At 34.5% G+C, this 23,784-nt stretch overlaps 4 protein-coding genes across 4 annotated transcripts in view; 1 reads left to right on the top strand and 3 right to left on the bottom strand.

Annotated features, from left to right (window-relative positions):
• Positions 1–799: 799 nt before the first annotated feature.
• Positions 800–5,209, bottom strand: LOC145607827 (AP2-like ethylene-responsive transcription factor At2g41710). The gene is made up of 9 exons (XM_081663424.1): positions 4,845–5,209; positions 3,690–3,772; positions 3,479–3,487; positions 3,313–3,401; positions 3,098–3,171; positions 2,938–2,988; positions 2,418–2,482; positions 1,644–2,254; positions 800–1,192 (listed from the first exon to the last, which is right to left on the bottom strand). The coding sequence occupies exons 1-9, from the start codon at positions 5,099–5,101 to the stop codon at positions 1,136–1,138; spliced, it is 1,296 nt and encodes a 431-aa protein (XP_081519550.1). The 5' UTR covers positions 5,102–5,209; the 3' UTR covers positions 800–1,135.
• A 4,803-nt stretch (positions 5,210–10,012) lies between these two features.
• Positions 10,013–10,669, bottom strand: LOC145606901 (uncharacterized). Its single transcript, XM_081662739.1, has one exon. The coding sequence runs from the start codon at positions 10,667–10,669 to the stop codon at positions 10,013–10,015; it is 657 nt and encodes a 218-aa protein (XP_081518865.1).
• A 1,925-nt stretch (positions 10,670–12,594) lies between these two features.
• On the bottom strand, positions 12,595–15,758 carry LOC145609378 (meiotic recombination protein SPO11-2-like). The gene is made up of 11 exons (XM_081664875.1): positions 15,681–15,758; positions 15,523–15,606; positions 15,175–15,304; positions 14,941–15,078; positions 14,383–14,471; positions 13,792–13,920; positions 13,608–13,702; positions 13,458–13,520; positions 13,310–13,386; positions 13,091–13,225; positions 12,595–12,992 (listed from the first exon to the last, which is right to left on the bottom strand). The coding sequence occupies exons 1-11, from the start codon at positions 15,756–15,758 to the stop codon at positions 12,841–12,843; spliced, it is 1,170 nt and encodes a 389-aa protein (XP_081521001.1). The 3' UTR covers positions 12,595–12,840.
• Positions 15,759–20,726: 4,968 nt separating this feature from the next.
• Positions 20,727–23,784, top strand: part of LOC145606818 (ABC transporter A family member 1-like) — a 31,778-nt gene continuing 28,720 nt past the window's right edge. Inside the window, exons 1-2 of the mRNA XM_081662658.1 lie at positions 20,727–21,078; positions 23,312–23,391. Of these exons, the coding sequence (XP_081518784.1) occupies positions 20,992–21,078; positions 23,312–23,391 (167 nt within the window). The 5' untranslated portion in view covers positions 20,727–20,991. The remainder of the gene's footprint in view (positions 21,079–23,311; positions 23,392–23,784) is intronic.

Here is a 23,784-nt window from a genome sequence, read left to right as displayed (position 1 = left end):
ATTGGAAGCAAAATTAACCAAGTAAATTGCTACCTCTAATATTAGTCATCCATGTTGCTGTGCTTATGCGCAGTCGTAAACTGCAAATTTGAATTAAGTAAGCATCACATTTAGGAGTAACTTTCTGCAAGTTATATTTGTATTTCTACTTCTGTAAGACTATTTTTACTTGTAGTTCTGTGTTCAGATGTTGGTATGCTTTCATCCCTTACACGAGGAGGAGTATTTTCTACAAGAACACGGCCAACTTTAGATGCAGAATGTATAGGCAGCTTAGCTCCAAAACCACAAGTCTGAAGAGTGTGCATAAAGTAACACCAAATGAGAATGTGCATAAAACACATTTGCATAGAGAGTTCAATAATCAGTACTGCTTGCCGCAGTTCATAGTATGTATTGCTAGCCATTGAAATGTTTCTTTTACTATCATATTCTGCAGTGTTAGGAAACTCTTGAAATTATAAACCTTGTAATATTTAGTCAGTATATTTCAATAGGCTATGTACAAACAATGATTAATAATTTGCACACTACAATATTAAAGGGAAAGAAAACTCTGAAAGGTAAAATTCCCGAGTTACAAAAAAAAAATGAAAATAGAAACTATCAAAGTCACATTCTTAACCTAGTATTTATGCTTCTCATGGTATGGTTTTCAACATCATACCAATTAGGTCTTAACTTTTTTTTTTTTTGAAGAATTAGGTCTTAACCTAGTATGTCAAGTGAGTGTCCTTTCTTCTATATATGTTCATTTACCAAAATATCGAATCTATATGACTAACCTGGGAACAAGAGAAACTATAAAGCAGCCCTGAAAAATATACTGGCAGCGTTGCCTCAGGCAACGATAGAGTTTACAGTAATGCGAAATAACTGCTAATGGCTACATATTAACAAGTGGTCGCACCTTTTACAGCTTAAGCCTAGATGTTAGGTGCATAGGGAGAGGAAGATAATTCTTCCTGCTATGCATTTCATAATAGGTACATAGTCCGCCCATGCTGTTTTATTTCTCCTCGTACAAGCATGCCCTGTGCTCTATCATAAAGATATCATACTCTGATTGTAATACTGTAGTTCTCTGCTCTATAGTGGCCAGATACCTTCATAAAAACTTAGAACATGGAATTTGTCATCCTTCTTCCTGCCTGAAGAAGCCATATGTTGAGCTGGTCTCAGTTTTCGTGACCTGTAAAAAAATGTCAAGTAGCAGAGTTGTTCAGGCATTCTAGTACATATGGATAATATCGTAAAAACAAAACAAGATGCTATTCGTGGAAGACAGCCACATTTTAATTTTATAAGTTTCAATAGCCTTTACTATTCAAATTGATTCTCCATCATTCAGTAATTCATGCCTTCGATACACTTTCCTTGACACACAGGGTTAATTTCTTGTTGAGCACCAAGAAACCTATACCACAAAACTAGGTGCTATGATGCAAAATAAAACAAGATGTTATTCGTGGAAGACAAGTTCATAACTGAACTCCACTTCCCATCACCCAACATTATTTATACTTTATCATGTTGCCCTAATGAATGCCAGAAAAGAGTCTTACTGAACCCCTTGCCCCTCTCCAAAAAATAAATAAATAGAGCATTGCCAAGAACACTTAGCAGCAGTAACAAATGCAAACCTCAGCAGTCCGAGAAGGGGCCGTAGGCAATAAAGGCATTAAAGACGTCCAAAGAATAGGGTCTGCTAAAGGGTCCATAGCATTGTAATTTGTCAAAAGTGGAGCAGTGAGCAGCGGAGACAAAGGAAACATGTTCTTGTGAAGGTATGATCCGCCTATTCCAAGGGTAGACCCCAATCTCTCAATTCCAGAGTCATCACTTGTTTTCTGGACAGCTTTGCCACAATCAATCTTGCTAACATAACTCTTGTTCTCTTTCTCATCACTATTATTAGTGGTTTCCTTTGCTTTAGATGCTTTCTCTTGCATGTCCTTGTATGCAGCAGATCTTGACAATATGCTCAAAGCAGAAGTTGCAGACCCTTTATTATTTCTCTTTGCTTCATATGAAGTTCCCAACTGAGGCATCTGATAAGGCTCTGTGGACTGGATATCCCGTTCAAGTGATTTGAGCTCTGTCCCCATTTCTTCAGCACTGCTATGCTTTCCACTATCTGATTGTCGGATTTTGCTCTGGCCCCACCACTTGATATAACCTGTCAAATCGAGTTTTCTTTCAATCGGAAAACCCCCAGGATAGTCACCCTCGGCTGGCATATCTTCTCCTTTACCTTGGGGCAAGAAATTAGTTTGTTCAAGTGAGAATTAAGGTAGGAATGTAGAATGAAGTATAAAACTAAGCTCAATTAAAACAATCAAGTAACCAAAAATGCAAAAAAAAAAAAAGCTTAAGATAACACTAAAAGAAAAAATCAGCTGAAATTTCTAGAATACCATAGTGAATTCCATGATGGTATTCAGTTGCAGTAGCACGGCCCAGTGAAGGTTCCCATCGGCCACTGGATCAAAGAAATAACAAGAGAATTGTTGAGCTTGCTAATAGACTTTAAGATAAGTGATAAAGTCATAGAAATACGGGTTGGCACCCATAAAAATATAGAAACAAGGATATTTGCGGTGTGAGTATAATAATTTAATTCCATATTCCAATGGATTAAAACTTGGATAGATAAGAAAGAAGATTATGCAATTCACTACTTTGTTATGAAGCCCTGCTGGCTGCTAGAGCTTTATACATAAACAAAGTATAATCGTACCATGCCAAGATTGTCAACTCAACTAAATTGTCAGATTCAAGTGTCAATGACGAATATGTACAGAATAAAGACAAAGCTCTTTTCTGCTACTCTGATGTATTTGACAAAGGTATTGCAAGGAAAATTAAAAAGTACAAATAACAAAGGTGGGTAAAAAAAAATAGTGATTAAGCTACTCAAAGATATGGAAAGCATACCTTGAAAGTGCACGATATTTAGCTATACCTCTTGAGAATCCACTACTCTTTCTGCACAGACCATACAAGACAATCGACAAAGAGTGTTAGTTAAAAATCTTAAAATGCACACAGTATATTGTGACAAGAAGAGGAGGTTGTGAAAGCTAATGGTTTTCACCTCCTGAGTGATGCTAGGTATTCCTCTCGAGAGACGTTCTGCATTTCATCTAAATCTCTACTATAATCTGTGACCTGCATCACACTACCGGCATTATTAATTTTCATGTGAATCCAAAATTTCAACTTATCTTTCTGTGCAGTTACAAAATTAACCATGTCTTTGGTAATTTGGCTTTAGATATATGGCAGAGGATTAGGTTTTTGGAGTCTCACTGGAAAATTGATAAGAGTTCCTGGACCCCAATACTTCAAGGCAGCAAGATCATATGCTCTAGCTGCAGCTTCCTCGTCGTCATATGCACCTGAGCACAAGATATTACTTTTTAAGTGAAAAGATCAAACTAAAGCTATAACTTTAATAAAGCATTCATGTACTCACCCAAATAAACTGCAAAGAGTAGATTGAGCAGCGTTCATCGGTTATGATAGCCAACAACGAGCAAAATAATGTCAGTTTCTTATAATTTCAATCAAACTAGCACTGTAGAGGAAAGAATCAGAAATGCTAACAGCCTTAAGAGAGAAATTACAGAAAAGGGAAAGGAAAACAACAAAAAAAAAGTGCATTTAAGGGAGGAAAGAATCAGCACCTTGTTTTCCCTTCTTATTCTGATTCTGATTCCACGTGCTTTTATCCCAAAGATGAGCTTCATATCGACCCGTCCATCTATGCCTGATGTTTCAAAATTTTCCCAAATAGACCCCCCCAAAAAAAGGAGAAACAAATTAATATTAGCTTTTTACATCAAAAATATCCCTGAATATTCTATCTTGCTTCACTTGACTTCTAAATAAACCGAAAATATAAAGTTTTTTTTTTTTTTTAATACTTAAACTAAATTTCTTGATATTTTAGATATAACTTATGGATGTACTTGGTACATCTTAGTGTTTTCATCTTCATAACCATCACTACTGGCAAAGATCACCCACCCCTCATTCGTATTGTTACATAAGCTCCTACCCTATATTACTCAGACTTTAATTCACTTCAAGGGCCTGTATAAGATACTCGAACTTCACATGGGTACGGACACTAAACACTTCATCTTAAACTAAAAAACGCACAAAATTTTCATAAATTTACCACACTTGAGAAGCTAGCAACATACCTATAACCAAACTAGTTTCAAGCCTTAAGTAACATACCCCTAATACACAATCTAACATCTCCACCCTAGACTACAACATACTCATACAAAATTTCCGTAAAATCCATTTACTAGTATGCTAAGTTTCAAATCCAAGCAACATACCTAGTGTCCTAGTACACAATCTAGCATTTCAACACCTTAATCAAGGACAACAAGGCTAAATCTAGCAATAAATTCGGGTTTCCTCGAAACCTCATTACCACCTTCTCCATCACCACAACTAACAAGACCTTACTTACTAACTAACCTAGCTCACTTCCAAACGGAAATTCTCCTTCCGTCTCTAAAAGCTCTTCCTATTTGAACGGTGATTAAACATTAAGAGACGAAGGGAGTACCACTACATCCATTGTTACTATCACTATCCAATGGAAGGCAGAGTAACCTAATCAATTACATCAAATCAGCCCAAATTACACCACAATTTCTCACTCATAACAACACAAACTACAAAAATACATCAAACAAACATTCCCAAATTACACTACAAAATAAAATTCAGTTCCACAATCAAACAAAAACCCATCAAAATCAGATCAAATTCAACCCAAATTTAAAAAAAAAAAAAATAAAATAGAAAAAGAGAAAAACCTGGTAACACCACGGTAGATGGAACTACGTTTACCAGCAGTAGAAGGCGGCATTTTACTAATCCTATCTTTAGCAGTAGACCCTCCTCTTTCTCTCTTGACTTTCTTCATTAACACCACTCCTACACTCTCACTACTCTCTTTATTCTTATGTATTGCGGCCGAAGCCACTGCCGCTGCCGTTGTTGTCGTACCCGATTTCATATTCACTGTCGCCACCCCAACTCCGCCGACATCGCCGCTTGACGTCGACGCCATACTCCCCTCCACCACCACTTCCAACGGTAACAATCAAGATAAAATTATAAATTATAAATAAATATACTCAAATAATGACTCAAAATAAGTATCCTATGTAAAAGATAACAATAATACTATAGACTGTATATATGGTATGATATTGAAAATGATAGTAACAAAATTATTGGTGTTTTTTTTTTTTTTTTTGGGATTTAAGTGGGATGAATGAATGAAGAAAAAACGAACAGTGTGAGAGAGGAGGTTAAAAGTTGGAGGAGAGAAAAAAAAGGGGACCCTCAACGGCTAAGTTGGGTGAGAGGGGTATTTTGGTAATTTTGAGGGGTTTGGCATTTTTTTTCAAAATTGTTTGTGGAATTGTCAGGAAAGAAGACCCGAGTTCACGTGAGGTGTATCTAGTAGAGGTTTCCTAGTGTCTGTTGAAGTTTAACTCAAGTCGTCATCTTCTTTTGTGAGAACGACAATCTTTGCTTTTTCGTGTTTTGTATTTTTTGAGTCGTGCTCATGGTGTTAGATTGTGTTTTTGGACGTAAAAAAGCCCACCGCGGTAATGATATAAACAGAATTTGATTTCGATCAATAATTTATCATATTGTGCGTAAGACTTTAATTAATAATTAGGTAGATTGATAAACATGATTATAATGTATTGGTGTTAAAATGTTAGTAATATCTATTCAAAAAAAAATGTTAGTAATATGAGGTTATTTTGTATTCAAATGAGTTGATTAAGTTTAGTTAAAGTAAAATATTTTTATATTCAAGTTGAACGATGAAGGTTCAAAAAATCAAAGTGCGATTTTGAGTTGAATCAATGGATTAAGCTTTATAAATATAAATTTTATTCTCTCATTTTATAGGAGAAAATACATAAACAAGTTTTAAAGAATATAGTCATTGAAGTTCAATTTCAACCATACAAATGTACAATTGGCATCTACTCAACTAAAACCATATTAAAAACCAACTACTTTAACTTGTGAATGAATTATTTTTTCAATTGGGATTAATGAATAGGTTTTTTGGGTTTAGTTACAATCTAGGTTTGGGTCACTAAAATTTGTACAAATTCCATCACTTCGAGTTGGTTTTTAAAGAGTGAAATACCAGGTGCAAGGGGATTATAATCAGAGAAGAAAGAGTAGAGAGAAGGGAGAGAGTTTTTGATAATATTAAGATCAAGAACAGATTACAATCCTTGGAAAACAAGTAAGGAAAACAGCTGAGAATATAAACACTACATGACAAAGTCACCTAACCAATCAACACTAATCATTGGTCACTGAATACAAGGAACCTGCAAGGAAGCTGCAGCAGGACAGGTGTAGCACAAACATAGGAGCTGAGCAGCTGTTATAGCTGTCATACAGCAGCCAATATTTAACCATGATTAGGAAGATGGTTAGAGCAAAGGTTATACCCTCATTACCCCCCCCTCAAGCTGAGTGGTTGTGGGAACAACACCCAGCTTGAGAAGTAAATGATTATGCTGTTTTACTGGTAATATCTTGGTGAGAACATCAGCTAATTGCTCTGTTGAAGGAACATGCTGAGTGATTAAAGTACCATCTTTGACCATGTCTCGAACATAATGGCAGCCCATTTCCACATGCTTTGTTCTCTCATGTAACACGGGGTTTGCAGCAATAGCAATAGCAGCTTGATTGTCACACTTTAAAAGAGTTGGAGCAAGACAATTCAAGCCAAGGTCCTTGAGAAGAGATTTCAGCCAGGTAACTTCACAAGCAGTCATAGCCATGGCCCTGTATTCTGCTTCTGCTGTAGATAAGGCCACTTTAGATTGCTTTTTTGCCTTCCAGGAAACAGGGGAATCACCAAGTAGAATACAGTAACCAGTAGTGGAACGTCTGGTATTGGGGCAGCTTGCCCAATCACTGTCAGAGTAAGCAGTTAAGTGAGCAGCAGAAGAGGAAGCAAGTAAGATGCCTTGAGATCTTGTACCTGCTAGGTACCTAAGCAATCTTTTTGCTGCTTGCATATGAGTAGAGGTAGGAGCATGCATGTATTGACTGAGCAACTGAACTGAAAAAGCTATATCAGGTCTAGTTACAGTCAAATATATAAGTTTCCCAAGGAGCTTCTGATATATGACAGGATTGGGAAGTAGTGTCCCTTTCTCTGCTGTAAGTTTGAGATGAGTGTCCATGGGAAGTTTCAAAGGCTTTACATCAAGCATGCCCTGATCCTTTAGAAGATCAGTGATGTATTTTCTTTGAGATACAAATATGCCTCTATTTGTTTGATCAATTTCCAATCCCAGAAAATATCTAAGAGCTCCCAAATCTTTCATGTTGAAGTGAGAACATAGAAGATCTTTGAGGTGGCTAATCTCATACTTGTCATTTCCAGTTATCAGAAGGTCATCAACATAGACCAAGATTGCAGTAATAGATTCACCAGAATGCTTAGTGAACAGACTGTAGTCAGCTTTTGATTGATTGTAACCAAAAGACAGCAGGGTGGAAGACAGCTTAGAAAACCACTGTCTTGGAGCCTGTTTGAGGCCATATAGGGATTTGACCAGTTTGCAAACTAAATTAGCACCTTTGTGCTGAGTACTGCCAGAATTCAGAGATATTCTGCTGCCAAAAGCTGTGTATCCTTGTGGAAGAGACATGTACACATCTTCTTCCAAGTCACCATGCAAAAATGCATTTGTTACATCCATTTGAGTGGTGATCCATCCATTCATTGAAGCAACAGCTAGGAGTGCCCTCACAGTTGCCATTTTTGCAACTGGAGCAAATGTTTCCCCATAGTCAATCCCATATTGTTGTCTGCATCCCAGCACAACTATTCTTGCCTTGTGTCTTTCAACTTCACCATTGGATTTGAATTTTGTTTTATAAATCCATTTGCTGCCAATGACTTTTTTCCCTTGAGGAAGCTGTGTCACTATCCAAGTTCCATTCTGCTCACATTGAATCAAGAATTGATTCATTGCATCAATCCAACACTGTTCTGTCACAGCTTGTTTAAAATGCACAGGATCTTGATGTTCTGCAAGAACAGTCATAAAACAAAGAAAGTCTTGATTCACAGTTTGAGTTGCAAAATTTGCAATTTTTCTGTCAGATCTTTTCTTGGGACCAACATAATCTTTCCACCAGCTTGGTGGTTTAGATATTCTGGTGCTGTGTCTTGAGCTATCTTCTGTCTCAGCTGTGTAAGTAACAGAATCAGTATGGGTTTGGTCAGAGCTGGCAAGGTCAGTTTGGTTGTTTTGTGTGGTCTCAGGTTGATTTTGTGGAGTTTTAGGTGGGTTATTATTGGTGGTGTTGTCAGGCTGGTTTTCAGGCTCAAGATCATCCCAATCAAGAAGAGATGGCTGCAAAGGTTTTTCAAGGTTAAGAAAATCTGGGAAAGGGTGCATGTATTTATCAATTGATTGCACTTGAAAAGGAAAGATGGTTTCATGGAAGGTTACATCCCTAGAAATAAACATTCTTTTTGTTTTATTTCAAGCAGTCTGTATCCTTTTTGAGTTGAAGGATATCCAAGAAAGACACAGGGCACACCCCTAGGCTGAAATTTGTCTTTAGACAGAGATGGATTTGAGGCAAAAGCTAAATAGCCAAAAACTCTCATATGTTCAAAGCTTAGAGCAGATTTATGTACGACCTCATATGGAGTTTTATTGTTCAACACAGGTGTGGGCAGTCTATTGATTATATGGACTGCTGTCATGACACATTCACCCCAATATGACAGATTCAAGCCTGCCTGGAATCTAAGAGCTTGAGCCATTTCAAGTACATGTCTGTGTTTTCTCTCTGCTCTAGCATTTTGCTGGGGTCTGTCTACACATGAAGTTTGATGCACTATCCCCATTTCACCAAAGAACTGCTTACAAGGTCCATCATCAAATTCTAAGGCATTGTCTGACCTTAGAGTTTTGATTTTGGAGTTGAAATGTGTCATGGCATAGTTGTAAAATACTTTAAACTGAGATAGAGCATCAGATTTGTGAACCAGCAGATATACCCATGTGTTTCTTGAACAATCATCTACTATTGTGAGAAAATATCTATATTTTCTTCTTGTGCACACTTTATATGGACCCCAAATGTCCATATGAACTAGTTCAAAAGGTGAGGTGGCATGAGATTCACTGAGAGAATAGGGCAGTTTAGTGAACTTAGCCATGGGACAAGTGATACAGACTTGGGTTTTTTCATGAATGGTCTTCTTTACACAAGGAATGTGTTGCAATTTTCCAACTGATGCATGTCCTAGCCTGTGATGCCACACTGCAAAGGGAATTTTCTTCTCTGAATTTGCAGCCAGACAAGTGTGAGAGTTCCATTGCTGAGTGCACTCATTCAGATTCAGAGGTTTATTAACCAAGTAGTACAAGCCATTTTTTGCCTTGCCTATACCTTTGATCTTTTTGGTGACTGTGTCCTTGATAACACAGTGATATCCATAGAAATTGACTTCACATTGAGAATCCTTGGTCAATTTTGGAACAGAAAGAAGATTGTACTTGAAGTTAGGCACAACAAGAACATTTTTCAGAACAATAGAGTTTTCCAACTCAGCATTTCCAGTATGAGATATCATAGATGATGCTCCTGTAGGTAAAACAATTCTAGAAAGATTCTTAGCAGCAGTCAGATTTGAGAGAGAGCTCAGATCAGAGGTCATATGATCTGTTGCTCCAGAGTCAAGAATCCACCCTTCAGTCAATTTTTCACTGTCACAAGACACCACCATGCCTGAGAAATTATTGTCAAGTTCATTATCAGTTTCACATCCTTTTGCAGCACTTGAAGAAGGCATGAGTTTGAGCATTTGCTCAAATTGCTGTTGAGTCAGAGTTATATTTCCACCACCTTGAGATGCACTCTGAGCTATTGCAGCTAGCTTAGGTGGTGGTCTGCTGCTACTCTATTTTTGTTCTGAGTTTCTAGGCTGTCCTTTCATAGAATTGACAGGCCTATGCTTAGAATGCCATGTTGGATATCCAACTACAGTCCAACATCTATTTTGACTGTGCCCTTTACCACCACAAGCTGAGCATTTTTCAGAGAAATTTGTTCTGCTGCCCTGCTTACTATAAATAGCATAAGCATCATTGTCAGATACAGGAAGCTGAAGAACTTCCCTTTGGCTTTCTTCTTGTTGCAATATGGAACAGGCAGTATCAACTGTAGGCAAAGGTGTCATCATGAGAAGCTGAGTTCTCAGTGCACTGTACTGGTCACTAAGACCATTCAGAAACTGGAAGAGTCTACTCTCTTCTTGATATTTAGCTATTGCATTCAAAAGTCTTCTCATTTCAGTTGTTGTTTCAGTAACCACAGGCATAGCATTCATAGAATCAAGCTCTTCCCAAAGACTAGACATAGCAGTATAATAAACATTCACAGTGTTATTATTTTGCTTAAGACTATACAGGTCTTTGTTTAGTTTGTATTTCCTAGATCCATTAGCCATGGAAAATCGTTTTTCAAGCTGAACCCATGTCTCTCTAGCAGTATTAACATAGAGTACAGACTTCTTGATTGTATCAGATAAACAAGAATGGATCCAGGAAATTACCATAGAGTTGCAGGTATCCCACTAATCTGTCTTCATAGCATCTTCTGCATATGCTGATCTGAGTACAGTTCCCAGCACAAAACCAATCTTCTTCTTTGAGGTAAGAGCTATCTCCATGGATCTTCTCCAGGATCTGTAGTCTGCTGCTCCTGTAAGCTTATCAATGGAGATGGAATAAGATCCATCATTAGGGTGCAAGTAGAGCACACTATTAGTATCAGTTGCCATAAAGATGAGATTTTTTGAGAAAAGAAGTAAGGTTTCTGCAGCAGATTTTTGAAGGAAAGATCTGTTTCAAAGTTTTAACAAAATCCCGATTTTGCACAACCTGGCTCTGATACCATAAAGAGTGAAATACCAGGTGCAAGGGGATTATAATCAAAGAAGAAAGAGTAGAGAGAAGGGAGAGAGTTTTTGGTAATATTAAGATCAAGAACAGATTACAATCCTTGGAAAACAAGTAAGGAAAACAGCTGAGAATATAAACACTACATGACAAAGTCACCTAACCAATCAACACTAATCATTGGTCACTGAATACAAGGAACCTGCAAGGAAGCTGCAGCAGGACAGGTGTAGCACAAACATAGGAGCTGAGCAGCTGTTATAGCTGTCATACAGCAGCCAATATTTAACCATGATTAGGAAGATGGTTAGAGCAAAGGTTATACCCTCATTAGTTTTAGATTGGGTTTGGGTTGGATTGATTTAGTCAAAACACAACTCAATTCAAAAGTAGTTTACTCTGCTATATAACAGTAAAGTAGTTATTGTCCTGTCCGAAGCTCTAGATTCTTAGTTTTTGTAATTTTATTTATATTTAGTGAGGATAATTTGACACTACAACATGATAAATAATTGTTTAAGGATAAATATTTCGTAATAAATACCCTTAAAAGTTAAAAAATATGAGTTTGAAAAAGTGAAAAAGTAGCTTATATCAATGTAATTTTGACAATGAATTAGTGTAAGAGAAGAAGTCTATAATAGTACTATAAATACTATAAATATATTGGAGGTTTGATTGCATGTTTAATTATTTTAAAGTTATTAAATGTTTAAGACTACTATTTTTGTTTTGAAATATTAAACAATGATGTTATGATGGAATTGTGATTTTTTTTAAAACAATGAGTTTTTTTTTTTTTTTTTAAACTTCGTTATGAAAGTTTATAAAATAAATTAGTATAATTGGAAGAACACATCCTAGCACGAATACATGAAAACACAAAAATTACTTTCCATAATTTAGGTTTAATTTTTATTGCCATTAGTGATTGTCTCCATCTGTAAGACTTTTCTGTACTCATCATTATGAGAGTTGTTACATGAGGCAAGTTCTCTTTGCTACTTTATTGTATTTGGTAAGAGTTTGATTTCCATTTGATTAATCTAATTGTAGTTCTAAACCTTTTTTTTTTGATCCCGCATTAATATTAACCAAAGAAATAGCAATGTACTCCTACGAAGTACAAATCTAAACTCAGATTAAAAACATAAACATATATTGAAGAGTTAATTTCCTAGAAAATGAATTATTGCCAACAACAATAATTATTACTTGTTGTCCTTTTTTTTTTTTTTTTCTTAAGCTTCTAACACAATTTTTTGAATTTAAAGGTGCAATGTTTTGGATTTCAATTTCTCTCAATGATGGACTTCGTATTTTGGTAATACATTTTATATGGTTCCAAATTCACTTTTAAACATTGAGACTCTACTGAGAAATGAAGCCAAACTTTTTCTTTCTAATACAAAATCACTTAAAAACTTCTAAGTACATTAACAGATGAAAAAGGCTAAAACGCCAAGTATAAAACAGAGGGAGTACTATAGTTGTTATTTTAAAATCAGCAACCATTCACTATGAAAGAATAAGGGTGCTTCGTTCACCTTCTCACACTTAGTACTGTGATGCTTGTTTGTGAGAGTTATACATGTTAGTATTGTTTACTCTTGGTATTATAATTTACATACATCAAAGTATAAAGGAATGTCAAGTATGCCTATTTTACTTGCGTCAAATTGTTCTACATCCTCAGTTGATGTAATTGACTAATAGCAGCATGTAATTGTTTGGTTTATCACACTGATCAGTCTTCCGCGGAGAAGGTTCAATTATTTACCAGACTCGCTCTTTATGATGCTGTGTATGTGCCACTCCTGTTCATCTTCTATATGTAATTGGCCTGGACTATTTTCTTTGCCAAGTATTTTCCTAAGAAATCATATCCATGACAATAGAGAGCTTCAATCTCTGCTCTTTGGCCATGTTGAACCATTAGGGATAACTCCTCCTGATAATCATCCTGCAGTAAACGGAATTGTTTTCAATTTAGGCTGAAAAAAACTTCTAGGTAAGTTTATGTCCAAAGTAATTTTCACAAGATCTAGTGCTGAACGTGAAATGTAATGAGCTTCTATTGACTACCGGAAGTATCTCCAAAGATGTGAGGTTTTTTGCAATTTGTTTGTCCTTCGGCTTCAATGGGGTCATAGATTCTTCAGGTATCAGCTGCAGATCATCTCCTCTCACTCCTAACCATCTCACATTACAAGCTGAACACAAAAACATGATAGAAGTCAAACTGCAGCTTGAGAAACTAACATATATGTGCTTGTACAAGTATTAGATGCTGTTACCATATTTATATGCCTCAAGTCCCATTCCAATGCTTCCATACTTGTAGGTGCACAGAATACTTAGTCCTGCCGGATTCCTTCACAAGTGGATGCTAGAAAGATCAATATATCAGCAACGCAAGGATAAACTAGAAAGAGAGAGATGTACCAATCAACCAGTGCCAGAATAGGCAGATTTGGGAAAGCTTTGGTCATCTTATGAAGCAGAAACCTGCTTTGGAAGAGCAATGAGGGAGTTGATTATGAATCTTGCCTAGAATAAGCAGCAAGTTGGTTAATGTGTAGCATAGGAGCATACCTTGTGGCTAGATCTGGGTACCCTTTGGCTGTGATGAGTACGCTTGGGACTTGGTTAAAGAAGCAATCTTCAACCAATCGTTGGAATATGGCATGCTGAACAGATCAAAACAATTGTTGAAGAAATGCAACTAGCCTTCATTTGGTGGCTACTTCAATAGTTCAATCCATAACGATGAAAATACCTTCTCTATCACAATTATGTATCTTGCATCTGTTGTCATATTGAGAGATTCTAGCATGCTAAGATCACCTGAGATAGGATGCCCTGATGATCCACAAACTGAACAGTCCACGACCTCTTTGTTTGGCTCCTATCCATCGTTGAAAACGCATGCAATAAGTCAGCAAGTTCTGTATAAATCTACTAAATGACCTGTGATTATAATACAAGTATGTAGATATTTTGGACAGAGGCAGCAATCTCTTCAAGCTCTATAAATTTTCCTTCATATGTTAAATAAGAAAACATTTGGAATATAGCTACATGGTCATTTTTGCAAAGAAAGAAACCCACATCTCAGGCATTGCTAGTAATGTATCGCACCATTACTAATCAATATTGCCAACTTATGTTTCTGGGACTCTTCACTGCAACTTAGAATATCTATATATGTAGTCATTTGGAATCATGGACACTTCAATTTAACTATTGATGAGGTCAGACAATCATATCCAAAATTCCAAACTTGAACCAAATCCTTGGCCGGTTGGCCCGGAGTGTGACTTTTTCATTAATGTACTAGTATTTATTAGGAAAGAGATAGGCTTGGTACCTGAAGCAGTATCCGGCCAGCAATAAGCCCTCTTGTAGAAGCCATGATCCCAAGACTATACCGGCTGCAATGAAGCAATGCAACCACATCTGCAGCATACACAGCAAACATTTACCCACCTTGTAGCAAGTGATTAGTCCAGATGCCACAAAAACAAGAAAGCTAAGATTCTTTTAGGCGCCCTTGGAAAAAATAAATGAGATGCCTCAAGTAACTAACTCTAGTCCTCATAATCCATAATATGAGTGATTTTAGCCACTGTATTTACATATTGCTACATTAAGAAATTGGTAATTGCATCAATATGGTAAAGTGGCCTTTCATATGTTTTTATACTTGATATATGACCTGTAACATACATAAATAGAACGACTAATATCTGTTTATAACCAACAAAATCAGCTAAAATGACAAAATTTGAATATGAGGGAGTATATTTAAATTCCATAATAAAATTTATGTATGCAATTTCTATTTTCATGAATGTCTCAACACAAATTGCTAGAAGGTTTTTCAATAAAAGAACACGAAAACCAAAACGAGAGCATAAAAATTGACCTTGAACAGTCCTATTGACCTGTGTTTGGGAGCTAAAATATTCAGATGAAGTACAAAGCAATTTGTAGTAGAGTTCTCGTTGAGTAACTCTCTTTTCCTCCACCAATATCTGGTAACACATTTCCATAACCTTCCACACTGTACAATACATTAAAACCATCAAAAACTAAAGAAAATAAAGGAATTTCTCATTGACATTTTAACAAACACTTAGAAGGCGATAGATAAACCGACCTCGAACAAAGGCTTTCGTAGCATTTTCTCTCATCAATGATCGTTTCGAGACCGAGTGCGAGAGAAAAATGTGTGAATCATCACTCATTAATCCTCGATAAACATTCGCATTCTTCGAATTTCGACTTGTCTGCTCATTTAATCAATCAATCAAATTTTGAAAAGATAATTGCTCATTCAAATGAGTGAAAAGGTAACTGCTCATTCAACCAATCAAATGTGTGAAAAGATAATTGCTCATTCAATCAAAAATATCCAGTAATTTTACATTAAAGTAAAAAATAAACAATGAAATTTTGATTTTGATTTTGAAATTGATAGAGTAAGAAGATGAAGATGAAATCAAACCAAAGGAAGATCGGAGATTTCTGGATTCGGCGAGTTCAAGATCTTGAGGAAGTTCAAGACTGCAACCTCGATTCGAGCTCGAACCTGTTGGAAATTCAGGCAGAAATTGTGAGTTGTTTAGAGAGAGAAGGAGAAGAATTAAGAGAGAGAAAGAGGACCTGAGAAGGAGAGAGAATGTCGGCATAGCAGAGTTGCTGATGAGAGAAGAGTAGAGAGGATTGGAAGAGCTCCAACATTGTGCCTCTGAAAATGATTTGGTTTTTGCTTGCTACACTTGCTCTTTTAACAGTTTTTGGCGCCAAAGGTTTAAAATTAAGCCTATGCAATGATAAATTAACATTAAATCATTAACAAAGCATGTCAAGTTCGAACACTCAACCTCTTGAAAGAAAGATCATTGTTTAAGCAACTAGGTTAATTGTCGTTCATACTCTAATTTTGCAAGCTTACTATCCGGGATGGTCCATACCATGATACCACAAATAAAATATATTATTTGTAATTTAAAAAGGAGAATCAATCATCAATAACTATAACTTAACTATATTCTATAACTTTATACTAAAGGCGAAACCAGGAATGACACATGACATCTCATGGTTAAAAATTTTTGGCCAAAGCTTCTTAGAGAAGTTTTTAATACAAACTATACAAAAATATTTCACTTCCTATTTGATAAGAATACTCCATTTGTACACATTCAAACAAAGATATTATTTTTTTTTTATGCAATTAAAGTTTTCTATCTATAACTTTGTGATATAATTAGTTATTTTTATTAGGTGTGCATATATTATTCTCTCTATTTTCTTTAATTAGAGTGATAAATTTTTTTTTTATTTTTTTTTGTAACTATAGAGCTTTCATCTTATTTTGCAATTAGGTATAATTTTTAATAATTAAATAATAGTTTTAGACTAATGATAACTTAAGTATTAAATATTAAAAATCACCGTGCATGGCACGGGACTTAACCTATTATATACTAAAAGACACACCAGCAATGACACATGTCATCGTCTGATGTGTCCTTAAATATATTTTTTTTATTTTCTTTTATATCCATCCTTGGAAAAAATATTCTATAAGTAAAGTTTAATGAGGTAAAAAAGTTGACTAAAATGAAAATAACCTTAATTGTTAATTATAGAAAGAATAAAATACAATAACTTCTTTAGGAAAAATATCATATGCGTAGGTCATAGTAGATTATCAACATAAGATTATTATTGTTAAGTAAATTACCTTCATAACCAATATTAATGTAAGAACATCAATCAATAACTATATAATTTATTGATTGATAACTATTACGGAGTAATTATTATATAAAATATTACCAAAATATAATTTAAAATATATTAATATCTAATTAGAGTTCATATCATGAAAAAAGTTGAATACGAAATAATATGTTGTCGGAATGATGTGTAACAATATTATTTTAAGTTGCACAGTTTTGGTTAAAATAATAGAGTGATTTTAATAGTATGTACAAAGAAAATTTATTCGCATGGTTAGTACATAACTTAAAAAATTTTCATTTAGTTAACAAGAAAAATAACACTCTAAGCTCCAACAATACCACACCGAAATGCATAAAATAACCACATGCTCAAATGATTATCTTTAAAGTACATATATTTAGCTAATCGGTTTTTTCATAACTGTTTCATTTTAGTAAATGTTTTGGAAGTTTTATTCACACTAATTTTTGCTAATTTTTTTTCATTGACTAAAATAGTTGTAAATTGATAATAACACTGAAAATTATCGTGCGGTGGCACGGGACCTAAACTAATGAAGATAAAATAACTAATGAAGATAAAATAGGAAAAAGAGAGTTAGTGGAGGGTAAAAAACTAAAGGTGCTTAAACCAGTATTATTTCGCTCAAAATCCATGAAACCCACTTAATAGGAGCTGGAAAACCATTGAAGAAAAACTAATCTACCATTACTAAGTTGTCCATCGAAATATCCCACACAAAGTTTTACCAGAGATATCGAGGAGAAGGCAGAATTCCATGTACAATGAAATTAAGCGCAAAGCTTAGATCTATCTCCCTGGAATTTGCAAGCTTCTATAAATAATTTTAATTTTAACTGGTTTGACAAATTAATAGTGCCACGTGTCTTGTTTCCATTAGACGTAGTTAAAAAATTAAATTAAAGCTCCACCGACTCTAAAAATTCACCTCCTCCCTTTATTCCATTTTCACGTTATTTTTTAAAACGGACCACTAAAAATTCAATACATGACAATTTTAACCAATGTACCCTGGTTATTATAAGCTAGGAATTGTTTTCATAAGGACACGCCCAAAGATGGAACCGCCATAAGTTAATCTATAGTTGGACCATTTGAACAAGAATGTTCAATGTTGGGACTGGTAACATCAATTTCTTCTTATTATTTTCCTCATTTCTTTCATCACCAATGGCAACTGGCAAGCCTTCCACGAGGAAGTAGTAATGTAGAATTATTATAATTAAGAAATTGTGTAAAATGGAATGCATTGGAATTAGTTAAATCATTGGAAAAGTAAACTGTACTTTTTTTTTTTAACACGAACAGTCTATCATTTATCAATCACTTAAGCAAATTGTCTCATAAATGGCATTCAGAAGTACACTTCACTTAATTAAAGAATGTTGCACATATGGGGGGGGGGGGGGGGGCACACATGGGGGGGCAACTGTAATGAAAAAGAAGAAGCAAGAGGACTAATTCGTGCAAATGAAAAGCTAACAATAAGGCTTATTAATTTTTTTTTAACCTATCAGTGTATCTTACACAGGTTGCTTACATAAGCAACAATTCAAAGTGCACTTAAAATTAATTACATTAACTTTAATTTGTGCACCACTAAACATAATTTCACCGATTTTTAAAAAAATTCTAAACATCATGTATTATGTAACAGAAAATTCAAATTTATAAGTTTGATTTACAAAAGAGGTACTAAAGTCATTTCATCTAATAAATTGGAAGTAGTTTTGTCATTTCATTCACTTTTCTTTTTTATTTATTATTTTTAAAAAGGGAAAAAAGAGATGATTTACAAATTTGTAAAATAGTCTAATTAATGAAGGCTCAATCAATTTTTTTATCATACTCCAATATGTTGGGATTAGGAGCAGAAGCAGAATCACAAAATGATATAGAGAAATAAATAGATGAAAGATGGACAAGAAGAATAATAAGAGACACACAATTAAACGTGGAAAAAACCCTCAAATGAGGTAAACAACCTACCGACAACGAGTACTAATTATCCAATATATGAAAAAGGGTATGAGAGTACAACCCTGAATAATACAAGAGTATGGTACGACTCTCTAAATTAAATTAGATCTAATTCTCAAAGAGAGCTAAGAAACTCACTAATGAGTTAGTAATAATTGTGATCTCTCTATGACAATACACTTTGTGGTATTTGACATGTGTTATGTGTCTTGTGTCATGTCCACAAAACAAAAGTAATATGATAGACATGTATACTACAAACGTAAGCCTTGACCTTAGAGAGCAAATATTATAACCTTAGACACCAAGGATATTGTAATAAGTAGCAATAATAACTTGTTTGTAACTTCATTTGTGACATATACCCAACATTCTCCACCTTGGCACTAATTCCATAATAGTGTGTATTCGTTGTATGAACCTCATGTATTAGGCAAATCTGTCACATGCTAATAAACCCGAATGATCTTCAGGCTTAGAATTGAAATAGAAAGTGATATTTTTGAACTAGCTTGACATGGAAGCCAACGCCATTTGAAGTTTGGTATAATGAAGTCAAAATTGAAGAACATTGAAGTAAATAAAGATTTCCACTTCAATGGCCTTTATATTTTCATGAGCACTTTTAAGACTTTGAGAGCTCCACCTTGAGCTGAAAACGTGCACCCCTTAGAATCAAGAGCACCCACTGAGATTAGATTCTGCTTCATGGTAGGAACATGTCGAACATTAGATAACGTTATAATATTCCCATCAATAGTCTTGATTCAAATAGAGCCTACTCCATGAATTTTGCAACAAGAACTGTTGCCTATAAAAACAGAATCATTCTTTACTGATTGATAATTAACAAAGAGATCCTACTGAAAACAAACATGGTAAGCATAACCAGAATCAAGAACTCAATTAGAATTTCTACCTCTAGGACGAGAAGTAGCCAAAAGAACAACTTCAGAATCTGAATCAACAACATTAACTTCAGACGTTTCCTTTCATGTTCTTCTCTTTCATTCTAGCTTTCTTTTAAGTTTGTAATAATCGAAAACATCATCCCCTTGCGTCTTTTAGTATTTACAGGATATGTTGGAATTATGTCCAGTCAATCTGGTCTGCTTTTTGGTACTTGAATTACTATCCACAACATACAAACCTTCAAACGATTTGTCAAGACCATCAAGATTGTATTTCTCTTTAGACAAAAGACTAGATTTAACATCCTCATATGACAAAGTTTCTTTATTGCCATAAAGCATGATTTCCTAGAAGTGATTAAAAGATTTAGATAGTGAGAAAACCAATACAACTTTATCAGATTTTCATCAACAATTTTGACTTCTACGTTCTCAAGATCATTTAAAAATAGAGGTAAACTCATTAAGATGAGTTTGGATGGGAGTATGGTATGACTCCCTTGATTATATTTGATCTAATTCTCAAAGAGAGATAAGAAACTCAATAATGAGCTAGTAATTGTGATCTCTCTATAACAATACACTTTGTGGTATTTGACATGTGTTATGTGTTGCGTGTCTTGTATCATGTCCACAAAACAAGAGGAATATGATGGATATTTATACTACAAATGTAAGCCTTGGACTTGGAAAGCAAGTATTATAACCTTGGAGATTAAGAATATTATAACTTATAAGTAGCAATAATAACTTGTTTGCGACTTAATTTATGACATGTACCCAACACAGTACTCCATTAAAAAAAATAGTTACCGAGTATACCATTATACCCCCACACACCATTCGGACAAAGTAATGACGATCGAAACCGTCCTAGTACTAATACTAATAATAAATAAACTTGTCCTCATCCATTTGAAATCAAATTGCTTACTTACAAACATAGCAAGGAATAAATAACGTTAGCTTCACTACAAACACAAATAGCAAAGAGTATTTTCAACGACGATTATTCCCCACTATATTTTTCAATTGAAAACAACAGAGTACTAAAGTACTATTTTTAACATAAAAATCAAAGGAAACTTCCGATTACACTAACATCCAATTCTCCTAACACTTGTCTACTTGTTTCTCTACTGTTATATTTTATTCAACACCTCCCGCCCGCCACCTCCACTTTACTTCTGCATTTTATTTTACAGTATTTTTTGTTATCTTTCTAACTAAATTATCTCTCCTACTCCGATGTTTTTCCGGTGACGTTATCGTTGAAATTAGGGTTTTTGTCGTTCAATTTTTGGCCGACTATGGCGGAATCACGGCGGCAGTTGAAGGCAATGCTTCGCAAAAACTGGCTCCTCAAAATTCGGCATCCTTACGCTACTTTTGCTGAGGTTTTGATTCTTTGTTTTTTTGTTGTTGATGTTTTGAATGTTTGAACTGAATTTTTGTTGTTTTTTACTTTTGGTTGTTGCTTTCTGTTTAAGAATTTTGATCCTACAGTTGATAGTTGTTTTTGAGTGTCTTGTAATTCGAAAAATGAGAGCTTGATCGTGTTCTATTCTCCATTTTGTTTTGAATTTTTTTTCGCGTAGTTTTTGTTATTTTGCTTGAATTTGTGTTTAGAATTATTAATATTGTTGATTTTGGTTCATTTGTAGTGTTATTTAGTCTGAGCAGGGGAATGAATGAATGAATGAAATGGTTATAATTCAATTTTATTTTACTTATTTATTAATTTTTTGGTTTAGTATTTAATTTGGCCGTTAGATTTTACTTTTCGAATTAGGATACGTTGGAATGTTGCTAGAGGTGTATTAAAATATAGAGTAGTTTGGGAGGGGACTACTAAGTGGATAGGGGAAAATTAGTGTTCTACTAGCATTTTGGAAGTAATTATTGCTTAATTTGCTCACCTTAACAACATTGGTGTTTCATGTTTGGGTTAATTGAGGCATCGGGAAAGGAAGAAATGCACTATTTCTTGCTTCCTTTAAGGCCAAGTTTGGTTTGATGTAAAATGTTTTCATGGAAAAAGATTTTTCCTTTTTTTTTTCCCATTTCCCCTTTTTTGGTCTGTGAAGGGGTAGAAAACAATTTTCCACGGGAAAATTGCATCCTTAATGGTAGAAAATATTTCCGTTACAAGATTAGGTAAGCCACATTTTCCTCTCTCTTCCTTACCTTTTATTTAACTTTCCTCTCATCCGTCCTCACATTCTCACTCGTATATTTTACTTTTCTTTGACTTTTCTTGTATGCAACCAAACAAAGGAAAATTAATTTGCTCACTGTGTTTTTACATGAAAATATGTTTTCCATGAAAACTAATTTTCATCAAAAATATTTTTTACATCAAATCAAACAGGGGCCTAAGTGCATTCTCTGCTTTACTATGATAGTAAGGATAACACTAGGTTGTTGTTGTTGTTGTTTTTTTTTTTTTTTTTTTTTAGTTATTTTTTGTATTTATATCTAAGATATTTTATTTATCAATGGTGGTTCTTAGATACTTTGTGTCACAACATGTGGCGCTCAATTTTAATGCCACTACAATATATTTGTGCTTCCTACTGTCCTACATCTAATAATCTACCACTTGTTGTGGGTCACAGAATCTTTAATAGAGATAGAAACAAAGCATCTAGTGGACTTGGATATATAAAGATGTAGATCTAGTAAGGCGCTAACTCTAGGCTAGAACAAGAACTTTGTTCTTATCAAATGTAGGTAAACAATGGTTTATTTATCCAGCATTAGCCTTTTGTTTGTGAGGTTGGGGAATGTGTTTTGAATTGCTATAATAATGTTTTCAGCAGCATAGTCATAAAAATCCCGATTCAAATCTTAGAATCTTACAATTCTACGATTCATGTATGTCCATACGATTCGATTTAAGATTCTATCCGATTTTACATACTTCCTCCGTTTTTTTAATATTGCACCACTTGCCTTTTAATGAAGTTTCACAAATATTGCACCATATCCGTTTTAGGAAAAGAAATACTTGTGTTCACACTACAAACACCTAATATACCCTTGCTTTTCAACCCTTACTTTTTATTTTGTGTAACAATCACATGGGCAACTTTGTATTTCTTTCTCTCTTATCATTTTTTCCACTTCCAAAAAATTTGTGTCAAACCCTTATGGTGCAGTAATAAAAGAATGGAGGAAGTATTTAACTAGTGAAAACTTTTTAAGTTTAAAACATGCCTACAAAGTTATTTATAAATATATATTGTCAATTATTGGTTGCTTAGTGGGCAAACAACTATTTTCTATTAATAATTAGGTTTTTTTACCTATTTGTATATATTCAATGAAATTTGGATATGACGTTTTGATTATACATGTCAGTAGAACTTTACAATCCTACTATTCGATTTTACGATTAATTTTTGAGAGCCCCTGCGATTCAAAATAGAATCTTGATTTTGATAACTATTGCTGCAGATTAATATTAGGTGTGAATTCTTGTTAGCTCTATCCTATGTATGCATTTATTTGGCTACGGTTGATCCTCTTTGGCTTATGAATTATGTGATGATGTGAAGAAGTAGGATATCTAAGATTTATTTTTCATCTTCCTGATTATTCATCTTTTACCTTTTCTTTTTCATGTAGATATTTCTTCCTACAGTGGTGATGCTGATGTTGATTGCTGTTCGAACTCAAGTTGACACACGCATTCACCCTGCCCAACCGTATGCTATCCTTAACTTTTGTTATTTTATTTTGATTTGTCATCTTTTCTCTGCATCAACAGGAGATCATGCCATTTTCTGTATGTATGGCTTAGCTCGTTTTCTGATGTATAAAATATTTAGAAAGAGCTAAATTTTAATGGGCAGAAACCAAATGGGTTGCAACTTAAATGAATTGGAAGAGGGGAGCACTTTTCATCTCTTTGTTTTATCCAAATTAAAAGTTTGTGAGTGAAATTTCTAATTTGAGGCACAATGTCCATGTTAAAAAGATCAGAAAAGAGAAAAAAAAATATGATTAGATTGTTTAATCCAGACATGGTAGCAACTCACATCATTGAAAATCTATAGAGACCAGCATTGGAGCTAGGAGTTACTTCCTTTGATCTGAAC

The sequence above is a fragment of the Chenopodium album genome, chromosome 23, assembly GCF_948465745.1.
Source record: "Chenopodium album chromosome 23, dcCheAlbu1.1, whole genome shotgun sequence".
In the NCBI taxonomy this organism is placed as follows: domain Eukaryota; kingdom Viridiplantae; phylum Streptophyta; class Magnoliopsida; order Caryophyllales; family Amaranthaceae; genus Chenopodium; species Chenopodium album.
Note: the sequence above shows the minus strand (reverse complement) of the source record. Positions and strands in the feature narration are given on the sequence as shown.

What these genes read in the sequence shown, in the direction of transcription:
- LOC145609378 (XM_081664875.1), bottom strand. Translation starts at nt 15,758, where the DNA reads ATGTTGGAGCTCTTCCAATCCTCTCTACTCTTCTCTCATCAGCAACTC. An exon ending in AAATCTCCGATCTTCCTTTG is followed by an intron (nt 15,305 to 15,522) that starts GTTTGATTTCAT and finishes TTAAATGAGCAG; the next exon opens with ACAAGTCGAAATTCGAAGAA. An exon ending in TACGAAAGCCTTTGTTCGAG is followed by an intron (nt 15,079 to 15,174) that starts GTCGGTTTATCT and finishes TGTATTGTACAG; the next exon opens with TGTGGAAGGTTATGGAAATG.
- LOC145607827 (XM_081663424.1), bottom strand. Translation starts at nt 5,101, where the DNA reads ATGGCGTCGACGTCAAGCGGCGATGTCGGCGGAGTTGGGGTGGCGACA. An exon ending in ATCTACCGTGGTGTTACCAG is followed by an intron (nt 3,773 to 4,844) that starts GTTTTTCTCTTT and finishes TTGAAACATCAG; the next exon opens with GCATAGATGGACGGGTCGAT. An exon ending in CCATCATGGAATTCACTATG is followed by an intron (nt 2,255 to 2,417) that starts GTATTCTAGAAA and finishes TCTTGCCCCAAG; the next exon opens with GTAAAGGAGAAGATATGCCA.
- LOC145606901 (XM_081662739.1), bottom strand. Translation starts at nt 10,669, where the DNA reads ATGGTAATTTCCTGGATCCATTCTTGTTTATCTGATACAATCAAGAAG.